Consider the following 23,939-nt stretch of genomic DNA (forward strand, 5'->3'; position numbering starts at 1 on the left):
TGTAACATCTAGGCTGTACAAATTGTCAGCCAAGATGTTTACGATCGGAGTAGAGAGGAGAAGACAGAGGAAGAAATGGGTGTGTGAGTCTGAGGGCGAAACCATGATTTGGTTATGACACCTGACCTGGCCAGTGGTTTATCCAAGGCACGCCACTGAGTTAATGACTGAAATGATATTTGCCCCACACATTCCCAGTTCATAGTTCAGGCTGTTGACCTAATACCTTCTCCATAGCCCTTTGCTAGATGTGGCTGCTTCATAAGTACATTAAATTTATTGATTGCTAATTGTAACTAGATAGATCTGTTGCCAGTTTTGCCTATGTTGCCAAGCATTTCAAGATTACAGTTAATTCCCCTTTAAAACTCTTTCTCTTGTTCAGATGAAATCAAGATGGAGCCTCCTTCTCCACCATACTTCTCAGAAAAAGTGCAGATGTACAATAAACCTCATGAAGAGACCTCCAATTCTCTAATGGCTATTGAATGCAGGGTTTGTGGAGACAAAGCGTCTGGATTCCATTACGGAGTGCATGCATGTGAAGGCTGCAAGGTAGGCAGTCTTCAGTAAAATCTGTCCCTTTTAAAACATTTTCTATCATTTCAAAACATTTATTCCTTTGCCATGATCTGAGATGCGAGATCACACAGCTGCTGATGACTGAACAGGACGTGGAACTTTCACATGTTTTATCTGTTCTAAGCTGATTTCTAAGCTGATTTCAACTAGAAATGCCTTCCATCACACTTCTCACAAGACGTCCAAAACTGTTCAAGCTATAACATTTTTTTTTGTCATACATAGTCTTTCAAATTACAGAAATGCATTTCTTTAAAACAGCGCTGTAAATATTTTTTTAAAAATAGGTATACATAACTTAACCCAACTTGTTTCTCCAAATTACTATTTAGGATATTATTTTTGCAAAGTTACAATCAATAAAATAAACAATTGTTACACCTAAAGTCAATATTTTTCTACTATCCTACATGTAACAAGTTCATAACTTGTAGTTGTGTTAATCATAGCTACCTCCAAGCCTGCATGCTTGTGATGGTAATCTGTGCTTTTTAAAAAAAATGTTTAGGGGTACTATCATTTTCCTACTCATATTGAAATACTGCCCCTCAATGAGGCCAAACTTAGATTCAGAAAATGTAGGCATACCCCTGCATCCCCCCAGGAAAAAAACACTGATGGAAACATCCATTGAAACTAAGACAACCTTATTTTAAGTAAATATATTATATAAAATACTGCACTCTTCTGTTTGAACTTCTGACCTATGGGTTGTTGTTTGTAATGTGAATAATTTCCCCTTACATATTGTGGCACAGGTATCTCCGGAATAAAAGGATAGATGTTCATTTTTACAGATAAGGCAGGAAGCAATGGAAGACTCCTTATAACTAATATTTTCTCCCCATTCCTTCATGCCCATTGAAGGGTTTCTTTCGCAGAACAATCCGGCTAAAGTTAATCTATGATCGGTGTGATCTCAACTGTCGCATTCATAAGAAAAGCAGAAATAAATGTCAGTACTGCAGATTCCAGAAATGCCTTGCAGTTGGAATGTCACATAATGGTGAGAATATTGCTTTCTTCTTCTTCTTCTTCTTCTTCTTCTTCTTCTTCTTCTTCTTCTTCTTCTTCTTCTTCTTCTTCCAGTAGTTTGGCATTATGACATATTTTTATGTATAAACAAGTTGTGTCACCTGCAGTTTCCAAACCATCTTCAGAGGCAGCCCCATGTAAAACACATTGTAGTAATCTAACCTTGAGGCTGCCAGAACATAGACAGCAGAAGTTAGGTTATCCCTAACTTCTAGGGGTGTAGCTGGGCCCACAGCTGAAGCTGATGAAAGGCACTCCACACACCACTGAAGACATTTGAGCCTCAAGCAACAGTAATGAATCCTGAACTACCCACAAGCTACGTGTACAAACTTAGGTGTATGGCTGAAAATAAAGAGAGCCCAGGGGCCACTCACACAGGCGAATAGTTTCTATGTGACCCCACAGATAGAGCTTTGAGTAGAGAAGAGTATGATGTGAAGTGTTGCTCCTAGGATACACTCCCACTGTGGTTACTGGAGCACTGTTTGAAACCCAGCAATCACAAAAACTGAAGCAGGACCATTAAGTGCTACTTCACACGGCAGCCCAAGCACAAAGTTCCTTCCAGAAAGAAGAAGAAACATGCTCACCAAGCCAAACAGCTGGTTGAGATCTGCATTGGTCAGCGATATGCTGTTATTTATGTGCCGTGCCTGTTGTACACAAGCAATATTTATCATTCTTTAAGTTCCCATCACTACTGCTGTTTTCTGTTGTTATTGCATCATGGTATCTCAGGCATACATTTAGAAAGAAGCTGTATCCTTCTGTTTCCAATCTAATACATGGAATATAGAGGTTACTAAAAAAAAATGGACAGCACAGGTAAAAAATATACCGGTATATACTACATGAGCAGTGGACTAGATGTCATCGGTGCCTCAAATTCTATCACATATAGCTGTAAATTTGAGTATGGAAGTCTGTGGGTGGAAATTGATTTAGGGAGTTGTAGAAAAGTGGTGGGTAGGAAAGGACTTGAGCACCTTCTCTGCCTCCACCCCCACTATTATGTGTTGAATATCTTCCGTTCCCACAGTGGGCAACATGTGGTCTTCCAGATGCTGCTGAACTACAACTATCATCATCCCTGACCATTGGCCTAGTTAGCTAAAGTTGATGGGCGTTGGAGACCGACAACATATGGAAAGATGGTGGTCTTCTACTCCCACCCTTAATGACCACAGTTTTAGATAGCTTAGTCTTTATTGTTGTGTGAGGTCCAAGCCAAGACTTAGTGTGCTGACGCAGGACAGTTTAAAATACATCCTCTCTGTCCTTTAAGGTTATCTTTATAAATTCATGTGAAAATACCTAACATCAGAATCCTTGAGAGAAGAAATTATAATGAAGATTCTGGAGACTTTCCTTGGCAAAGCCAGATGAAAACAGGAATAGAATGTCATAACATAAAGACTTATGTAATTCAAAGAGAAAAAAATTGCAGGCATGACTGGGAAAATATAGTCAGTGTGGTTTTTGTTATTCTCATAATAAAATGCAGTTTGCTGACGCCAAAAGGAAATGTTAATTTGGTATGCTAATACCAACAAACAAATTGTAATGATAAATATTCTCTCAAATATGATTTTGTGTTTTGTTTTTTTAAGGACAAAAACCTTCGCAAATATTTTTGTAGAACTTCTTAGACTTCTACTCTTGTTAAGAAAAGCTTTTAAAAGATAAGACCATATTACAGTGACTCCGGTTGAAACCTATGCTTCGTACTAGGAATCAGAATGAAAAATGTAGCAATTCTTTAAAAGATTTGGCAGTAGTTTTATATCTCCGTCTCCTTGGTATGATCCACCAATTCTTGCAGCTGTCTTATAGCTCCCTGTCTTTCAGTGTGGACTGGAGATCTAGGCTGTTTCTTCATCATTGTGAGTGGGAACTAGGTGCTGATGTTTCCCTTGAATATAGGATAAGCTTTCTGCATCATCCAGAGTATTGTCATTGTCATTGTTCTACCATCTGGTGAAGTTTAGTCTGATGCCTGCCCTCCTTCTGCTGTCTACACCCATGTATCATTGAACCAAAGGAGACAGACATGTAGCTGCTGAATTCACAGCTCACCACAACTGCCAACACAAGCCCATCCTGATCGGTATATTGACTGTCAGGATAGACTAGAGCTTAAGGCTGGTAGTCAGCAGTTCAAAAGCATACCAGCATGAGTAGATAAATAGGTACCGCTGTGGCAGGAAAGTAAACAGAGTTTCCATGCGCTCTGGTTTCCGTCACAGTGTCCCGTTCTGCCAGAAGTGGTTTTGTCATGCTGGCCACATGACCTGGAAAAGCTGTCTATGGACAAATGTCAGGTCCTTCAGCCTGAAAGCAGAGATGAGCACCGCACCCCATAGTTGAATTCGACTGGATCTAACTGCCCAGGGGTCCTTTACCTTTAACTAGTCAGCTAACTATTAATCAGGGCAGACCCACTGACAACAGGGGCCATTTCTAACTTAGGTCAATTATTTTTAACGAGTCTCCTCTTAATAAACATTAGTTGACTACAACTCATGGCGTATAATATTACTCCAGACTAAGCTAGCTGTTAAGCAAGTCATGTGGCTGCTGTGAGGATCTGCAACCCTGTTTCAAGTTACCCCATCTCCACTCCCCTGTAGTGGCCCACTTTGCATGGAGAGATCACTCCAATGTTCCCGTTCCTCCTCCTTCTCTCTAGCCAGCAGAGAAAACAAACCACAATCCCTGGTTTAGTGTTATGTCCGAGCCAGGGATTGTGGTTTGTTTCACTCCAAGCAGGCTGTGACCGGAAAGCCAAGAGCAAACCTTGGCTCAGCATGGTAGTTTATTATCAGTACTAGAAACTGTGATCTCTTGTTTGTAAATTACAGGGATTATGATGTGTTTCCCTTGTTTGCTAGAGGGCAAGAACAAAGCGGGAGCCTTCTGTGCATTCATAGTAAACTTTTAAGTACTATTACTGTGACATGCAAACACTGTCATACAACTTCTTATCCTTGTCCCTAAACCAGAACTTTAGCTGCTGCTGTCAAAGGACAAGAAGAAACACAGTATAATAATACTGGAGTAAGTTTTATGTTACATGAAAAGGGAAAGTACAGTACTTGACAATGGATTGCCATTTTCAGCTACAGGCCAGTGCCTTTTGTAATACCAAATGCCACCCTCACTGATAAATACGTCTCCCATTTCATGCTAGCTAGTGATCCAACAGGTTAACTTTCTCCTCACATGCTTCCTATTTATTGTATGTTTTTGCTAGGAAGAGCAAACACTGTGTAAATTGTTTGTGACTTCACTATTCGGAGTTACAAGGATACTGATAAATGTGCTACCTCAGATTTTCAGTGCAAAAATCTCACCACAACATCACACATAGTTAGCAAAATGATAAAATCATAAAAGATCAGACTTTCCTACATTTGTATGGATTAACACAGGGTTCCTCAACCTCGGCCCTGCAGTTGTTTTTGGCCTACAACTCCCATGATCTCTAGCTAGTAGGACCAGTGGTCAGGGATGATAGGAATTGTAGTCTCAAAACATCTGGAGGGCCGAGGTTGAGGAAGCCTGGATTAATGTATCAATTCCACTGGGTGTTCAGAAATAGCGTAGCATTGAAACTACTAGTTATTGACTAAAATAAATGATATTCATGACTATTTATAAACAACGGGAAAGTTCTAACAAATTTTCAACTCAACTGTGCCAAAACTCTTATTCATATACCTAACAAACCTGAATATATTGTTGAATACAACAACATAATTTTAACCTGACCATATTTTTCCATACGAGAACTTGCCATTTTAGGGTGATAGCCTGATTGTCTGGATTTTCCATCAGGTATCACATCCTGTCCATCATCTACAGTTGCTTTCTATGACTTGAGAAGGGAAGCCACATGGCACAATGCAACTTAAGCTGACCTCCAGCACTTGAGGTTTATAGCACTTACCTAGGAAATTCTCAGATTGTTAAAGGTGTAATGTGCTTTACTGTGAGTTTATTGCAGGCAAACACAGCAGGGCAGCTTAGGAACACAGGGATTGTCAGTTGCCTGCTCTATTAAGGGCTACATGGAAATGTGTGGTAGAAATGAAGACTGTAAATAATACCGTCGCCACTTTTAGGAAGGGAAGCACACAGCTCTTCAAGATACGTAGAATACAGACAGCTGCAGCTGCAAAACATTCCAAAGTAGCCACACATTGACAATTCCTCACTGTTTCTGGAGCACTAAGACCTCCTTGCAATGGTGGTGCTTCAGAGGGAGAAGAGCCGACTTTGCAGGATAAATTGAGGCAGAGAAGCTCAGTGTTTGGAGTGCTGGTGAATGGCCCACAACACCACAGTGGGTGCTCTGCAGCACTACATTGAGGGACAATTCAGCCAGAATATTAGAGGTCTTTGGTGACCACAAAAACCCTATTGGGGTTTTTGACCATGGGTTAGCCACGCCTGGTCTATAGACTAAGGGCTACATTTTGGTTTCCTATGTCTTTTAATCCAACACTTTGATCACAGACATAATGCATGTACAAATTCACCCAGCAAGAACAAAATCAATCTATTTGGATGCTGAGATTTTCCACATGCAGGCTTTGGGGTAATGTATGAGGTTTGAGGATACGCAGGAAACCATTCCTCCCAACAGCAAAGCGTCAGGCAGCTTGACAATGATTTCTCACTGGCAACTGTTGTTGGCAACTGATGAAATGTATAGGCTGTCTGTGCAGGAGAAAAAAGATACTGCATGCTGGAGTCCAAAGCAAATATCAGTAGGCCATTTATTCAAAGGTTTCTATTGGAAGAAATTGTAGGAGGGGATATTTTCAGAAAGATGTCTAAATTTACACTATACTGAGAGAACCTCTGCTCCCTGTGGATCTGCTAGGCCCCATTCAGTTCTGATGGTGGTGTGAAGAATTGATCCCAAAAGTACCCAGACTGAAATGGCTGGAGATCCAGGAGGTACTCCTTCTTGGGAACAGGGTTCACTGAAAACCAACTATGATGGAAATAAGTCAGTGTCCATCCCCAGTGACAATCACTGAAGCGAGCTGCTGATCAAAGTTTTCCTTATGTTTGGGGACATCAGAGGCTCTTTCCAGGTGTGAGGAAAATGCTGCTTCTGACCCAGCAACATGATGTAACCAAGGGTGTGTCGAGTGCTCACATACTAAAAATAAATATATAAATAAAAATGGCCCTTGGAAACTGTGCAAAGTTGCTGTGCAGTTTATAGGGAGATAATGGTGGACACCTCATTTATCAAATGTCTCATCTAGCATACTCCCACAGCCTGACCACAATTCGTCCTCCCACTTTCCTCTCCTTTATTTCAAGAGACTGATGTATTGATGTTTGACAGCTCTGATGAAGGCCAGCCTAATCATGAGGCGCTGGCAATCCCAGTCACCTGGCCACCCAACTGCCGAATGCATATGCCCTTGAAATGAATTGGAGCCTCTCTATTCAGGCTTCTAGTCGAATGAACAAAATACCTCTAAATTTTCCTTATAACCACAACACTTGTTGCAAGCTTGTGATCTCAGGTTGCCAAGCACAGGAACTGGTCTATGAAGCCTATCACATTTTATGGGTTTATCAATATGTTTCCATTCTTTTTAATGCACTTTCCTCATTTTTTATTTGAAAAGCTGTAGAAGGAGACTTTGCCTATACAAATAGCATTTGCAAAGAGTTTTACAATTGCATGTTAGCTGCGCTTCGTTCCTGTTGTAACATTTTCCTTTCCCTGCTCTCCTTCCTTCAGCTATCCGGTTTGGGCGAATGCCACAGGCTGAGAAGGAGAAGCTCTTGGCGGAGATTTCAAGTGATATCGACCAGCTAAATCCCGAGTCTGCTGACCTGCGGGCCCTTGCCAAACTCCTGTATGATTCATACATAAAGTCCTTCCCGCTAACCAAAGCCAAGGCGAGGGCGATCTTGACAGGAAAGGCAACAGACAAATCGGTTAGTTCTCTCTGCTTCCTATTCTCTTTTTCGGGCAAATGATTTACCATACTAACGGATCAGTATTTTATGTTAGTTTGTTTTTAAAGCCTCCTGCATTTGGCAATTACATCTTTCAAGCTAGGAAACACAGGAAATGTTTTTAGATAGGATAAGTAAACATTATTTGAATAACCTAATAAAATATTTGAATGCAGTACAAGAATGCGAAGGTCAGCATAACCTTTTTGGACTTGCTGAGCCCCACTTCTTCCTGTTCCGTCACCCTGTTTTCCATAGGTTATCTCCCACATTAATCCAGCAGGGCTATCCAGTAGAGAAGATGCTGTAATACTTATTTCAAACATCCTGAGCATCGTATACTGCCTATGCAGACCAGGTCCCTAAAGATCCTTTCCTAGGCAGATGTCGCTTCTGGCCTTCCTTCCTTGTGATTCATGCTGGTACTGCTGCCAGACTTTTGCAGAGTGTAACACTTTATACTAAAATCCAACATTTATTCTTTCTTCGAATTGTGCACCTTGAGTCAGCTCATGTATTTTTTTTTCCTCACAAGAGAGGTTTTATTTTACTGAGAAAAATCTCTAAAAGGACTGCTCCATTTGTGATCTGAGGCACTGTGTTTGTTCCAGTGGGGTACTCAAGGCTCCGGCCTGCAACAGGCTTCACTCTTGTCTTGACTTAAAAGAAGAGCACAGGCATTTCTACCTCTGGAGCTTCACCCATCATTAAAATTATCCTCTCATGGAGCTCTTGTTATTTCTCACTGCAAGTGCTTTGTAAAACTGCAGGTGCCAAGCACTGTCTTAAAACTAGATGCATCTTCCCCCTTCTCTCTCTCTCACACACATTTTCTAAGATAATACTCACTGCTCTGCATAGGTGCAGCGTCTAAAAAAGGCACAGGCAAACTTGGACCTCCAGATGTTTTGGGACTACAACTACCATCATCCCTAACCACTGGTCCTGTTAGCTAGGGATGATGGGAGTTGTAGTCCCAAAACATCTGGAGGGCCGAGTTCGCTTATGCCTGGTCTAAAATCAAAGGAAGTATATTGCTTAAGGAACATTCACCCCAACTGAGCTTTGGATTTATGCAAGTATAACCAATACAATCAATGACACAATTAAAACTCGTGATTAATTGATTTAAGATGTACTTAATTGGCTTGCAGCTTGGTATAGGAAAGCTCTTGCTGGCAAGAAAACTCTTCTTGAGCAATACTCAAAGTACTTTTACCACAAAAAACTGCAGTATTAAGACAAATGGCTTGGGTTTCATCAGGTTTCAAAAACTATTTTGTTTGGGCAGTCATAGTTGTATCTTGAGGTATGATTGAGGCTTGGGTTTGTGAAAATATAAATCGGGAGGCTTAGTTTGGTCAGAATCGAGTACAGTCGTGCCTTGGTTTTTGAACAGAATGTGTTCCGGATGTCCGTTCGACCTCCGAAACGCTTGGAAACCAAGGCATGGCTTCCAATTGGCTGCAGGAGTGTCCTGCAGCCAATTGGAAGCCGCACTGGACATTCGGCTTCCGAGGCAAAGTTCACAAACAGGAACACCTACTTCCAGGTATGCGACATTCGAGTTCGATTTGTTCGTGAACTAAGCTGTTCAAAAACCAAGGTATGATTGTACAGTGGTACCTCAGGTTACATAAACTTCAGGTTACATACGCTTCAGGTTACAGACTCCACTAACCCAGAAATAGTGCTTCAGGTTAAGAACTTTGCTTCAGGATGAGAACAGAAATCGTGCTCCGGCAGCACGGCAGCAGCAGGAGGCCCCATTAGCTAAAGTGGTGCTTCAGGTTAAGAACAGTTTCAGGTTAAGTACGGACCTCTGGAATGAATTAAATACTTAACCCGAGGTACCACTGTATACACTTCCAGAGTAAACACTAAATACGTTACCACCATAGCTGCTAGAAGGCTGTGAAAATTTGTGTCCTGGGCTTTTTAGACCCACATACTATCTGAAACGAAAGAGATGCATTGGTTGCCAGGTGTTTATATTTTTCAGCTTTCCTACCCCACTATACAGAGTGTGAGTTAAACTACAGACCCCTTTATTTAAGCACAAACCACCTGCAGAGGGAAAAACCATTAAAGAAAAAATGAATTTTAGCAGGCCAATCCAAGCCTGCAGCCAACAGGTTGACAACCTGCCAACAGAAAATAGTTGGCCTACTCCCTTGCCCTGGCCACACCCAAAATGCGAGTAAGGAGGCCTTCCTGCATTGCCACCACCCAGGACCCTGTAACTCCAGGTAGATGATACTGATTCACCTTGAAAGCAATCCCAATTTTGTCCCTGCATCCCATAGTCTGAAGCAGCAAAGCTCTGTGCCCACCAATGTACCTAAAAGCTGCTGAATGGGGACACTGCACTGAACCTGACTGTTTCCCTTTTGAACATTCCTGCCACAAAAAGGTGAGGAAACTTGTTTTCATCACCCTTTTACTCATTACCGAAAACAAGCAATACAGATTTATTTTGTAGTGCCTTGTGATACCTCCCTGTTCTGCATGGGTGTTGCTGTTTGGCTATACAAGCAGCGGTACTAACAAACTGACCACCAGAAATATGATTCTGGAGCCAATGTAAAGTATTAAATGATTCTAAGTAGGCAATGGGAAGGATTAAGGAAATCAGAATCAAAGCACATAACGAAACATTTTTTGTATATAACATCTATTGCTGTTTGTGTGACTTTGCTGTATTATAAAACATGGCAGCATTACAATCCACATTATGACACCATAAAACTATTTTAGGCTTATATAGAATATTGTGGATTTCATTGCCCTCTTCCTTTGTTTTACAGAGTCAGTTATGTTAATTTATGCACAGAATTGGCCCTAAACATGTTTGATCATGGCATTACATTTTATTGTGCTGTTGTGTTTTGGACAACAGCAGACATTGCAGACTCCTTTGCAACTTTGGAGTATTCAGATGTAAGGGATTGTAAATCAGTATGAGTGCCAGGTGTTTCTTATCTAGATTGCAACTGAATTGCATCTGATTCTTTAGATAGGGTTGGCACAATCCAAACAAAGTTAAGCACTTTCTATGTACCATGGAACAGGGACGGGGGAGGAAATTCTGTTTGGTTCACATTTTAATATACCCACAATTTACATACATTTAATTTGCGCACTTTCAGCTTTACATGCTTGGTAAAACAACCACCACCCCAGGCATCCAGGAAAAATACCACCCAAAATTTTGAGTTTAGGCTTGATCCCTGGAACATAATACCTTTGTAAGTTGATGGCTTAGAGTACCTAATTCACACTTCCATAAGGCATGTTGTACACAAATGATTTGTACAAAAAAGTGGGCATTGGTGGCAATTGTACATCAAAATGTATGCATTAGTGAAAATAACATAAGAAAGTGAAATTCATTGCAAAAGCATATATATTGGGCAAAAATATGTATATTGTGAGAAATGCACACTAAAATGCTAAAGATTTTTTTGTTGGGCCTTTTTTAAACAAAATAATAATAAACTGATACATATATGTAGCACACCGAATTTAAGACTGGGAAAATGACAAACGTGAGAGAACCCCAAACTCGGCTTATTTGTACCTCCGAATCAATGGGAGAATTAGCATGAGATTAAATCTTCCTGGTTGAAATCGTTGAGATTTATTGATGCCTAACAGTGACTGCATTCTGCCCTTGCATAGCAATTCAATCTATGCCCCATATAATCTGATTGTGGCAGACACCAGACCAGGAGCAATAGTACCTGGGGGCAAAGCCCTTCTGGAGCTCGTTACTGCGCCCCCCCCCCAACATCAATACTGGCTACTCCCATGGGTACTCGGCATTACATCAAAGGAGCATCACAGTTAGTGATGCATACCTCGAATATTAGTTGATACTTTCCTTTCTTCCCCATCTTAAAAATTATTTATTTTCAGCTCAGAAAACCTTTCCACACTGTTCCTAAGGAAATAGTTTGACAACTGGAGCCCAAGTACAATAGTCAATTTTGAAGAACTGTTGTTACATCCCTAATAGCCCTACGGTAGTTATTTTTGCAAGATTTGCAAAAGCTTTCAGGGTTTAATTTGCCCAAGTGATCTTGTGTTTGGTGAGCCAAGGCGAGCTAGTTAATTTGGACCATGTAAGTGACTTTGTGGTGTTTGAATATCATGCTAATGCACTGCTCATGCAATTTATATGGGGTGTGCTCATGTGATCTTGTTTGTCTCTGAACATTGAAGAACCTGCCACCAGGGTAGAATTTACCAGCATAAAACTATAAATGAAAAGACAACCCCCTGTAAAATGGTCTTTCTCAAGCACACTTTAAAAGCACTATAGTAAGAATAAATGCGCTCATTCAGTAAATAATGAGTAAAACTTTTATTATTATTTGTACTGTAATGGACTTTGTGTTCTGAAAACGTCAAAATGTTTACTATGGACACAATTTAAAGTTATGTTCCTCGTTTTAATTGTGCCCACATCTGCGTCACATGTAAATGATTGGTAATGCTCTAGTAGTTTGTGCAGTCTAAAATTACTAAGTAACCAGCCTTTCTCTGGAATGTACTGCTCTCACTGGCTATGGCAAAATAAACTTGCAAGTTACAGAGTCCATTTCAGCCTCTCCAATTTGCACCAGTTTGCATCTTCCTGCTACACCAGCACACCAGCACTGCATGTTTCCTTACTGAATTGAAACATTCATTTAACATTTTCTTGGCTATTGTGAAATATATTTCTTCCATGCTGCTTAGAACAGAGCATCTTATTTAAAAGGTTGCTAACATTTATATCTATATCTTCATCCAAATAACAGAGCAGTGAATAGGAACAGATGTCATTAATGATACGTTGCTTGAGTTTGCTGGAATAGCAACTCAACTTGCTGTCTATAAATGAGAATAATTGTGAATAAGAAAGCCTTGGTTTTTAAATAGTTACTTGGCAGTCCAGTTTAATTAATGTGCTGTGGGTATTGCAGCTGTGCCTTCTCTTTACCATTTGTAACTGTAAGCCCAGTGTATTATAATGGAACAAATGAGTTCTACATATCCATGTTCTTTATTTGATTATCACAAACATAATGTAAAATAGCCATATTTGATCAGATACCACAGAATGTACCTGGTTTAACCTCGGGGACAATAATTTTTCAGCGGTGGTTGAAAAACTACAATTATTCTTAAAGAATATATTCAGAATACTGTAATTACAGTGTTCTGTACTGCAGTGTTCAGTAAGTCTATGGAAACCCAGATTAAATGTTCCCCATGCCTAATGTTTCAAACATATCAATACTTCAGAATACTAAATTCCTCTGTGCATTTAGGATCAGTGGTTTAGGGTGCAACCCTGTACAGAAGATCCACAAGCTATAGGGGCTGTATGAATTTGTGAAAGACCCCCAACATCAGCAGAATATTCAATATACTGCTGGCATGATGGATAAGAATAAGTCCTGAAGTGCTTTAGAGAGCTGAAGGGGATATTTAGAAAATCAATGAGATGTCTCTGCTTGCAGAATCTTCATACTTCCCAGGGTATAGGGGAAATTTATTTCCAGGGAACTGAAATTTAAAAATGTTCCGTAACCAAGGAAATGAAGTATAGTATTTCTCAGATCCAAAAATGAAATATATAAATATCAGTGTAACTGTTCTACAAAAAGTCCCTGGCCATTGGGACTGCTGAGAGCTGTCATCCAACAACATCTGAGGAGCAATATGTTGGCTATACGTGATGCACATTTTAAGTGCATTTAGGACACTTATGTACTGCGTAACTGATCACATTTATCCTCAGTTATCTAAAATGAAATTATTTCTGTAACCTTGCAATTGTTGCATTTGGGTTGAAATGAACTATTTTGAGGTAGCTGTCATACATTTTCAACTGAGATAATTGGGTCCAGTCCCATCCGTAGTAGTTTCCTAGCTGTTGTTGCTAGACTATGACACCACTGTGAATTTGCAGTTTCTATGCTTTGTAATGTGTGTTTCTAGGGAAACCCCTTGATGTACGGCAATTTAAATCCTGTTACAGATAGGTAGCTGTGTTGGTCTGCTATAGTCAAAACAAAAAAAAATTTCCTTCCAGTAGCACCTTAAAGACCAACTAAGTTAGTTCTTGGTATGAGCTTTCGTGTGCACGCACACGAAATGTTCTGAAGAAGTGTGCATGCACATGAAAGCTCATACCAAGAACTAACTTAGTTGGTCTTTAAGGTGCTACTGGAAGGGGAAAAAATTTAATTTAAATCCTGGCTTTAAAGAGTGTTAGTTTCTTAATGATCATTCTGGATTATTGTAAAAAGATTATTTTTTCAGGCTAAAGTAAAAAAAATAAAAATCAACGACAATAATGTGTTTCGAAAATGATTAAAAAAAACAATGTTCTTAGTCTGTTTACTTCTTTTTTTCAAATTGAAGTTTACCTTAAAGGAAACTGTGACTTTGTTTAGGGGAACAAAAATCAATTTGTTTGCATGGAGCAATTTGTAAAGCAGCCTACTTCCAAAAACCTAGTTTCTTTGCAAGCATGGGAAAATGTCATGGCCTGATTTGCTCACTTGCAGATGGTTTAAGCATCCTAACCCTCTTTGCTTTCATTGCTCTCTGAGGCTTTTGACTCCTAAAATTACTCCCCTAAGTATGCCAGTGGAATACATACTCATTCCCTGTCAACTTCTTTCTCTTCTTGAACCATGATTCATCCTTCCTAATTTCCGTGTGTCTAGTTTCAGTAGCACAGTGTGCTTTATGTAGGAAGGAAACCTGACAGTCAGCTGTGTTTTCCTTTTTCAGCCATTTGTCATTTATGACATGAATTCCTTAAAGATGGGAGAGGACCAGATCAAGTGCAAACATCTGACCCCCATGCAAGAGCAGAATAAAGAGGTTGCCATCCGTATCTTCCAGCGCTGCCAGTTCCGTTCCGTCGAGGCTGTTCAAGAGATCACAGAATTTGCCAAAAACATTCCAGGTTTTGTAAATCTAGACCTGAACGACCAAGTAACTCTCCTGAAATATGGGGTTCATGAGATCATCTACACACTCCTTGCCTCCATGATGAATAAAGATGGTGTTCTCATTTCCAATGGTCAAGGGTTCATGACTCGGGAGTTCCTGAAGAGCCTCCGGAAACCCTTTTGTGACTTTATGGAGCCCAAGTTTGAATTCGCTGTCAAATTCAACGCACTGGAATTAGACGACAGTGACCTGGCAATATTTATAGCTGTCATCATTCTTAGTGGAGGTAAGTGTAACACAAGCATAGTTATCCTTGGGCTGGAGTGAACCTTGAGCCACCATGCATATCTCAGCACACTAGCCGTATAGTTTGCCCTGCAAAGGGCTTGATCCCTTACCTGTTTCTGCAGGACAGGAAATGGCAGCTGGGTTTACTGAGTCCTGGTAAGCTGCAATATAAAGTGCATGAGCTGCCTTGAGATCTTCATGGTTAACTCTGAAACTATTGGATAAGTAGGCTCTTGCCTTCAAAGGTCCAGTTCACACTGTGGTCACTTCCACACCATATGTTGAAAGCACATGGCTGCCCCCAAAGTGTCCTGGGAACTTGAGTCCGTTAAGGATGCTGGGAGCAGTAGTTCTCTGAGGGTTCAACTACAGTTCTCAGGATTCTTTGTGGGTAGCTCTGTACTTCAAATGTGCTTTGAATGTATGCGGTTAAATTGACCTGCATATTCCTTTGATTTCATACAGAGGCCACTGGAAGCAAAACAGCCCTTTAAACCCTATGGCACACATGATGCAACTGCTGGCATGATATGTGTTGATGTAGGTAATGGGAAGGAGTGATCCACTAGGCACCGCAGTCTCACTTGGAGCAATCTTCCATCACCACTCCTGCTTTGGTCACTGTGCTTAATATGAAAGGGTGGGGAAATAAATGAAGGCCAATAAAGCATCTGCCTTTAATCTGCCTTTATGAAAGATGAAATTGCCCTTCCTGAGAGGTTAAAAGTATATTCCAAGATTTCTAGGGATTTCTGTCAGCAGCTGCTCTGGTCTGTATGCAGCTACTGCCCCATGTGGTGAGCTTCTGAACTGCATGTTGCCCATATGCCTAAGCATCTTGGTATCCTCAGGCCTTGTACTGACTCTGCTTAGCCAAGCTGGCCATTGGACAGGAACTAGTATAAGAGGTCTTCCTGTCCAAGTTAACCCTTGCTTGAGCAACAAGTATTCCTGAGCTCTGTCATGTTTCTGTATCCTTTGGCTGCCCTTCAGCCCTGACACCAAGCTGGTTCCTCAATCCTGCCTCCTGGTTCGTTCTAACTACTGTACTGGTTTCATTCCATTGCACCTGGTTTACCTCAGGTTGTTGCAGATGGCCCTCACCTTGACAGCCTCATCACAAAATATAGCATAGGAAGCTACCATATACACCAGGCAAAACTATATGCTCGTTTGTTGCCTACTCTGGCAATAATTCTCCAGGGCCTCTGGCAGAAGCCATTTCATATCACCTGTTACTCATCCTTTAAGCTGCAAATGCCAGAGATTGAACCTGGGATTTTCTACAACTGAATGGCAGTCCCTTGCCACAAGGAGCACCAGCATCCCCAGAGTGAGGGCACTCGTCCCACATCCTCCAAATGCCGCTGTTGTCCTCCTGAGTTGCATTAGCATTGCTAAGCACAGCCCATCCAGCAAATCCTATGTGCATTCTTCTGTCTCCTTTCCTGCTTCCCAGTTGCATTTGCTATTTTCATGGGTTGACATGCGCCAGGTTTTAAAGGGCTTAATCACTCGTTGGCACTTCTCTCATGTTCACTTGAAACTCCAGCCCTGTGACGTGTTTTCATTAGACTAACTAAAATCACATTTATCAAGTACATATGCCGTCAGAATATTTTTACTTGAGAAGGTTTTGGAATAAATTGGTCCCCAAGGACTTTGAATTAACTGACTAAAGGCAAGTGGGATCCCTGCTATATTTCTTGGAGAGCTACAATGAAATTTTGAAGCCCAAAAGGGCCTTTTATAATATGAGCCAATGGTCTTGGGAGTGTTTTCCCCATATTAATGAAAAGTCTACAAATGAGAAACATACTGTTAACTCCCTTATTTGCTTTAATAGAATTCAGTATTTGACTGCAAACTGGGATTTGTACAACTTCAGAAATGTTTTGTTTTCTATTAGATAAAGTTATTTTAAATGTTGGCTCCTAGCAGTATAATATAACGCTAAAGTCTTTTGATTAATGTGAGCCTCATTCCCCAACTACAAGTAATATTAATTTGACAAATATAGATAATTATAAATATTAGTACTGAATTACAAACAGTTCATACTTCAGTCATCGGTGCCTCTGAAGCTGATCTAGTAGCTACAAATATAAAGTATGTCCAGTTGTACAAATTTCTTATTTGTATATCCCAATTCATATCCTTCCTTTGCCTACAAAGGTTTATTTAACTGTCAGAGGTATTTAGCACTTATTAACAGACTGCACCTTCCTCAAAATACCAAATATTCTATGTGGTATCTCATTTGGCAATTTTTATTTTCAGTGAGCTAGATCTACCTGAGTCAGAGTAGACCCACTGAAATCAATAGACTACCAGTTTAAGTAATGTTGTTTATCATCCATTCTAATGATATCAAGGGTACATTGGGTGAGATTCCACATAGTGCCCTGCATGTGTGCCTTGTTCCATGCGCACAACAACTTAGTTGAATTCTGCCCTTTGTCAGCAAATAACCAAGTCCTTAGGCTTATACTCACCTGCTTAAACATCAACAAGCTTACTGGAAAAAATAAATAAGGTCTTTAACAGAATGAAAAGTTGAGGGAAGAGGTTGAAGGCAACACTTTCTGCTAGAGTATAAAACGTTTTGAAAATCCCCTCTTTTTGAAATGAGATTATGTGGAATCCCATCTATTTCATTTGAAGCTTCTAAGGTTTTATGGATGGAGATAGTGGCATTCGGAGTGCGGGGGAATGAGATTACATCCTTCCTCCCACACAAGCCACACAATGTCCCAGCTCCACCTCTAAGGTCACCAGAAAGCCTGTCACTTCCCAAATGCCATGAATCATTATGGCTGACTATGTAATTTTTTAAAATCTGCAATATTTCTGTCCCAAGTTTCAAAAAGTTCACCAAGTGGTTTGCAGAGTGGAGTTAACACCAATTAATAAAAACTTTTTGAAAACCAAATAATAACATCGGGAAAGCAAGCATCATATTTCTGAGGTCACAATTAAAAATGTGTGTGTTTACCTACCTTTGGTAAAAAAAGTAAGAAGAAGATAGATTAAACTTCCAAGGAAATGCATTCCACTATTTAAATGCCTCCACAAAAAAGGTGGTATTTCTGGAGGGTGACGATTTTGCCTTCTGTGAAGAAGGAATTGATAGCAAATTCTCAGTGACTGCCCTTAAGATTCCTAGGAGTTCATATGGGGAAAGGATTCTCCCTGCATTTAGTCTTGCAGTTATGAAAAATAGCACCTTGATTTATCTTGTAAGCAAAGTTGTAAACAGTGTAGGTATAATATGCCAGTTTCAAAGCTTTATTTTTGCCAGTCCACACCCAGTAACAGACAGAAGTCTTCTCTACAGTACTAACCATATTCCAGACTGTCTTTCAGATAAAATGCCCATTGCAGTACTCTAGTCTGGACATCACTAGGGCATGAATAGCAGTGGCGGTTTCTTGTGAAGTAGCACAAGTTCAAGTTTGCAAGTGAAAATTGCAGTAATCACTTGAATAATGTAACACATTAACAAACCACTTTAAAATCCAAGAGAACAAATGGCTTGCAGACTGCAGTTTTAAAACAGAGGTTTTATGCAGAATCTATGTGGGTGTTGTACACACACATGTGTAAAGTATTTATATGCTTAACCTATTTTAAACTGTAGTTTCTTAATCCCTATTTTGTCATTCTGCCAGTACATGAAATGGTTAAAGATTGCTCACAAGCTGGAGGGGAGGAGATGAGAACCTAGCCACCAGCTACCACCATCCCTACCTACCTTTTCAAAATTTGTTCTTTTGATCTCATAGAAAAATGAAACACATTTAATCATATGTACATCTGAGGATAATTTCTTTAAGCCCGAAACCTGATTTGTGCTGTACTCATTATGGTTAAGCACGCAACTGCTGAGTCATGCCTGATTCATACCAGCACTATGATAAGGGTTCTCAGCCAAATACCTATTGACTTTCAGTAGCAATTTCTCTTAGAGATAAGAAATGCACAGTAATTTTGCATGTGTACATGGAACATAAAATCATTCTTATGAACATTTCAGAAGTCAATGATTAACAGAAAGTACAATTAAGTCTGAGAAAATGCTGAGGAACAAAAGAGGCTTCCACATTTAGAAAAAACAAAAAAAATTCCTTCCAGTAGCACCTTAAAGACCAACTAAGTTAGTTCTTGGTATGAGCTTTCGTGTGCATGCACACTTCTTCAGATACACAGGCACACGAAAGCTCATACCAAGAACTGACTTAGTTGGTCTTTAAGGTGCTACTGGAAGGAATTTTCTTTGTTTTGACTATGGCAGACCAACACGGCTACCTATCTGTAACTGAAACATTTAGAAAAGACATTCTTCTAACCATTTTCATCCTTTTCAGCCCCAACATTTTGAGCTGTATAATTAAAACTTGTAGATAATTTGTAGTGGTTCAGATGTCACTTTAATTTTGAAAGCGTTAGCACTGTCGGTAGTTTTAGCCCTCAGTCTTCATGCTTTGTTACCACTGTTCAATTTGCCCTAAAATATTTTGATAACTGTATTGATAAATATACAGGAAGACCCCCGATTGGAGCCCTGGAGAGCCACAACCTCCACCAGTCAGTGACAACAATGATCTGGCTTAGTAGAAGGCAGCTTCCTATTTCCCTTAAATTCCAACTATGTTTCATTAGGGAGGATGGGATCTAAATGGCACTACCCTGCTGACAGACGGCATCCATCATCAGAACAGAAAAGGGGCCAATTTTTGGCAACATCTCCTCCTTGAAGGTTCCCACAACTCTTTGAAGCAATGGGGGCAGGCATTGCTCAGGGTTCTGCAGTGGGGAGGAGAAATTGCCCCCATCCCCATTCTGCTGACAGATGCCTCCTTTCACCAGATTGACACTAACTGGATTCCACCCAACGGGCTGAAAACCATCAAGATTCCCTTCATTCAGTCTTATTTTAGAAAGAACTTGCCTCATTAAAATACTAATTCTTAAGTGAGGCAAACAAATGAGCAATTCTCTAGATTTTCAGAAACACTGGAAATAGGCTATAGACTTCATGCTTGTTTGAGTTTTATATTGCTGCCTCATCCAGAATCCAGATGTTTCAGGGTAATACTGTAGATTGGCAACCAGATGTTTAAAGCTACACTATCCCCGAAAAGCCAAAATAGTAACATCTGTAAATATTAAGAACTGCCACATCATTTAACTATGAAGAAATACATACTTTGTGACCTTTCATACATAAAGATATATCTAGAAAGGATTGAATAAATTATTATTGATAGTTAATTTTGGAAATGCTGAGATCGTTTTTATGTGTGCAATATTCCTTTTCAGTGGCTTTCTGCTTACACTTTTTCATTCTCTCAGTGTGTGTGTGTGTGTGTGTGTGTGTACACACACACAAACATATATGATATTGCTTACCTCCTCAGGTAAAAAACACAAATTGATAGCTAATCCAGGGTTTATAGTTTATAGTTCTAAAGAGCTGATAGTGGAATAATGATTTATGGGGCAAAAATCCTTCAAATAATTTTTGTTACAGATTTTCCTTATTTTTGGACAGTCACAATTGATTATATATAAAACTTAATAAGACAGAAGCCAGCTACCATATCCACTGCCAATTCACCCTTTTGTTACTTCAGTCATTTTGGATTAGTCTGCAAATCCTCTTTTAAATAAAGAGAAATAACTAGGATCTATTTCCTTCCTTACTGGTTCTGTTTTATTTCCTCCATCTATGGTGCATCGTATAGCTTTGGTAAAAATCACATTTGTTGTCATTTTCGCGAGAAAAAATGCATAAATTTGAAAAAAACCTGAATGTGGTAAAATTGCTTGATCCACATTACTTAGAGCAACAAATTTCAAGTAAGCAGCAATGATAAAGATGAATTGATCTAGCCCTTTATTTCCCCATTTCTCTGGATTTTTATAAGTATATGCTACAGAAATGGCCTCTTTCTTCACAACCAGGTTTACATAGCCAGAGACATGGGAAATGGTCTTCTTTTGGTCTCAAAAGGTTCAAACTACCCTGAAAATTATACTTCTCTAATATCCACTCCCTTCACTCTAAACCTTGATGTAAGGGCAACTAACTGGTGTTGGTTACTTGTGGTGATGGCATAGCATTTGCTGTGAACCCTGGAAAGCCACAGATCCTATTAAGCCATATCAGTACAGCCCCTTCAGACAAAGCTGTGCACACTCCCCTGTTTGTGCCCAATGCATAGGTTGATTAAAGAGCCCTAAACAGGCTACGCCCCTCTTCTCCATTTAGCTGGATGGTTCAGTAATTGATTTACTTATTAACTTTTGCTTTGCAGTGTGCACACCATAGGTTTGGGTTATCAAGTTGTCATTTCCTGTGGCTAAGTGAGTTTAACAGGTTATACATTAGCAAAAGAGGCAGCAGTAAGTTATTGGCAATTGGTCTCGAACACAAATATTTCCCACAATTATTCATCAGCGTTTGACCATTTTTTCAGCTCACAAGCTTCTAAAATGATAGTTTGCGTGTGTCCCTTAAAATGAAGCGCAACACAAGGCCAGAAATTATGTTGAACAACAGCTTGAGGTTTCCTCCCCTAAGAATGTAAAGCGGATGGGGGGCAAATGAGATATTATTTTAAGGACTGCTGTTTTTGTCAAAAGCTTTATACCAATTTAGAAGTAAATTGCTGGTGACAAAAGCTAGTGAAATAATCACACGAGAAGTGAAAAATGTGAGCAAAGGAATGTCAACATGTTTTCATTGCTCCACAATGGAAGGAAATAGGCAGTGACCATATTTCCTAAAGTGAGTCAGCTAAACCACTGGCAGTGTGTAGAACTTTCTATGAAATTTTCTATGAATGTTTGACAGAGATTTTATTTTGTACAAAATGTTTGAGATAGATAGATAGAGATAGATGACAGATGACAGATAGATTGATAGATGATAGATGATAGATAGATAGATAGATAGATAGATAGATAGATAGATAGACAGACAGACAGATGATAGATAGATAGATAGGCAGACAGACAGATGATGATGATAGATAGATGATAGATAGATAGATAGATAGATAGATAGATAGATGACAGATAGATAGATAGATAGATAGATAGATGATAGATTAGATAGATAGATAGATAGATAGATAGATAGATAGATGATAGATAGATGATAGATAGATAGATAGATAGATAGATAGATAGATAGATAGATAGATAGATGATAGATAGATATAGACATGAGAATATTAAAAAAGTTGACATGAGAATATTAAAAAAGTTGACATGAGAATATTAAAAAAGAAAATGGCAAGTGCCACCTGTTGAAAAATGTAATTGGGAGGGACCAAAAAGTTGTCGCACAGAATGTGGTGACAGTGCTAAGAGCAAAGGCATATTAAATCCCTTCCTAAAAGCTGTTTGGCAGGTAGCTGGAGATGCCCATCTTTCAAACAGCTGGCCTGTGTGAAGGCAGCCCTGTATCGGAAAATTTTTAATGTCTGGTGTTTTACCTTTTTTTATATATGTGTTGTAAGCCACCCAGAGTGGCTGGGGAAACCCAGCTAGATGGACAGAGTATAAATAATAAAATTATTATTATTATTATTTTGAAAGGTCTCCATGAGCGCAGTCAGGCAAGTCAGTGCAAGAAGTGTGCCAACCATGTTGCCAAGTGCGTCATAAATGATTCCTGCAACCAGCTGCCTTAATAGGACATTGCCAAGCCACACATGCAAGCCTAGTATTGCAATTGTACTGACAGGGGAAAGACAGGGAAAATGCCAGAAGGCAATAGTTTGGCAGCAACATCACCTGAGTATATGAACTATGTCACTTCCAGAGAAAATAGCAGGGGAAGTGTTCTCAGGACTCTTCATCTCAGTGCTAGGAGATTCTTTTAACCACCGACCTTCAGAGCAGATTTCAGTAACATTTCTCAGATGGAGGATATCTCCACGTTCAGCCTCATGCTATTTCCTGTGAAAATCAAAACCTACAAAAATCCCAGCTGAGATGTAATAGAAATCTGAATATTTCAGTGATAATGTGCTTGAAATGCTGTACAAATATGTGGGGTTTTGTCTGTTTTTCTGATTAACGCCTCCCCCCTGCTGTTTTGTTCCCCTCTTAGATCGCCCTGGATTAATAAATGTGAAGCCCATTGAAGATATCCAAGACAATTTGCTGCAAGCTTTAGAACTCCAGTTGAAGCTGAATCACCCAGAGTCCTCACAGCTGTTTGCAAAATTGCTGCAGAAAATGACAGACCTCAGACAGATTGTAACAGAACATGTGCAGCTGTTGCAAATTATAAAGAAAACGGAGACAGATATGAGCCTTCATCCACTCCTACAAGAGATTTACAAAGACTTGTATTAAGGGATGTAGAATTTCTAATCCATTGACATGATGTACGTTGTTCAAATTGCACTACTTCTTTGAGAGGGAAAAATATTACATACTTAAGAAATTACTGTGAAGAAAAAGCATTTTAAAAAGAGAGGCAGAGCTTTTACTATTATAGATCTATTTTATGCCTATTGTTTATAAAGACACATTTACAATTTACTTTTAATATTAAAATGTATATATATATATATTATATCATTAAATTGTTGACAGTATTTTCCAGATTAATTTTTTTTATCTGTCTTATTTTATAAACCATAATTGCTTGTTCAATCTGATTAAAAAAATATCACTGAAGTTGGTTAGCTGTGCAGTGCAATATTCAGCTTCACATTTCCCATATAAATAAATAAATAAATTTTAGATAGATAGATAGATAGATAGATAGATAGATAGATAGATAGATAGATAATTTTGCTAGGGAAAGCTCTCTGCATATTTTATGAAGTGATATGCAAACAACAGTTATGGGTTACAGCATTGTCCCAGAAGCCTCAAATTTTATTTCTCAGGCCTGGTTTCTTTTTTTTTATCAGTTTTTAAATTCACTGAAGGGAGGTGCAAGGGACCCAGATATATTTTTGTCAAACATGCCTTTGACATTAGCAGGTTTTAAAGGAAGCCCAAAGCCAATCTTGTTTCACTGCAATTATATTAGGCATTACTATATCTGCATATAA

At 39.4% G+C, this 23,939-nt stretch overlaps 1 protein-coding gene and 1 long non-coding RNA gene across 4 annotated transcripts in view; one reads left to right on the forward strand and one right to left on the reverse strand.

Annotated features, from left to right (window-relative positions):
* PPARG (peroxisome proliferator activated receptor gamma) overlaps nt 1-23,487 on the forward strand; it is a 62,651-nt gene extending 39,164 nt beyond the window's left edge. For all 3 annotated transcript variants that reach the window (XM_083726838.1, XM_083726840.1, XM_083726839.1), the window contains 5 exons: nt 386-555; nt 1,450-1,588; nt 7,391-7,590; nt 14,404-14,854; nt 22,982-23,487. In XM_083726838.1, coding sequence (XP_083582964.1) covers nt 386-555; nt 1,450-1,588; nt 7,391-7,590; nt 14,404-14,854; nt 22,982-23,229 — 1,208 coding nt within the window. In that variant the 3' untranslated portion in view covers nt 23,230-23,487. The remainder of the gene's footprint in view (nt 1-385; nt 556-1,449; nt 1,589-7,390; nt 7,591-14,403; nt 14,855-22,981) is intronic.
* Nucleotides 9,221-15,684, reverse strand: LOC310838939. Its single transcript, XR_014561235.1, has 3 exons — nt 15,543-15,684; nt 14,967-15,017; nt 9,221-9,566 (listed from the first exon to the last, which is right to left on the reverse strand). It is a non-coding gene; the product is annotated as an uncharacterized lncRNA (long non-coding RNA).
* Nucleotides 23,488-23,939: the final 452 nt, after the last annotated feature.

This window comes from Podarcis gaigeae, assembly GCF_964106915.1.
Source record: "Podarcis gaigeae genome assembly, chromosome: 2".
NCBI classification, from domain to species: domain Eukaryota; kingdom Metazoa; phylum Chordata; class Lepidosauria; order Squamata; family Lacertidae; genus Podarcis; species Podarcis gaigeae.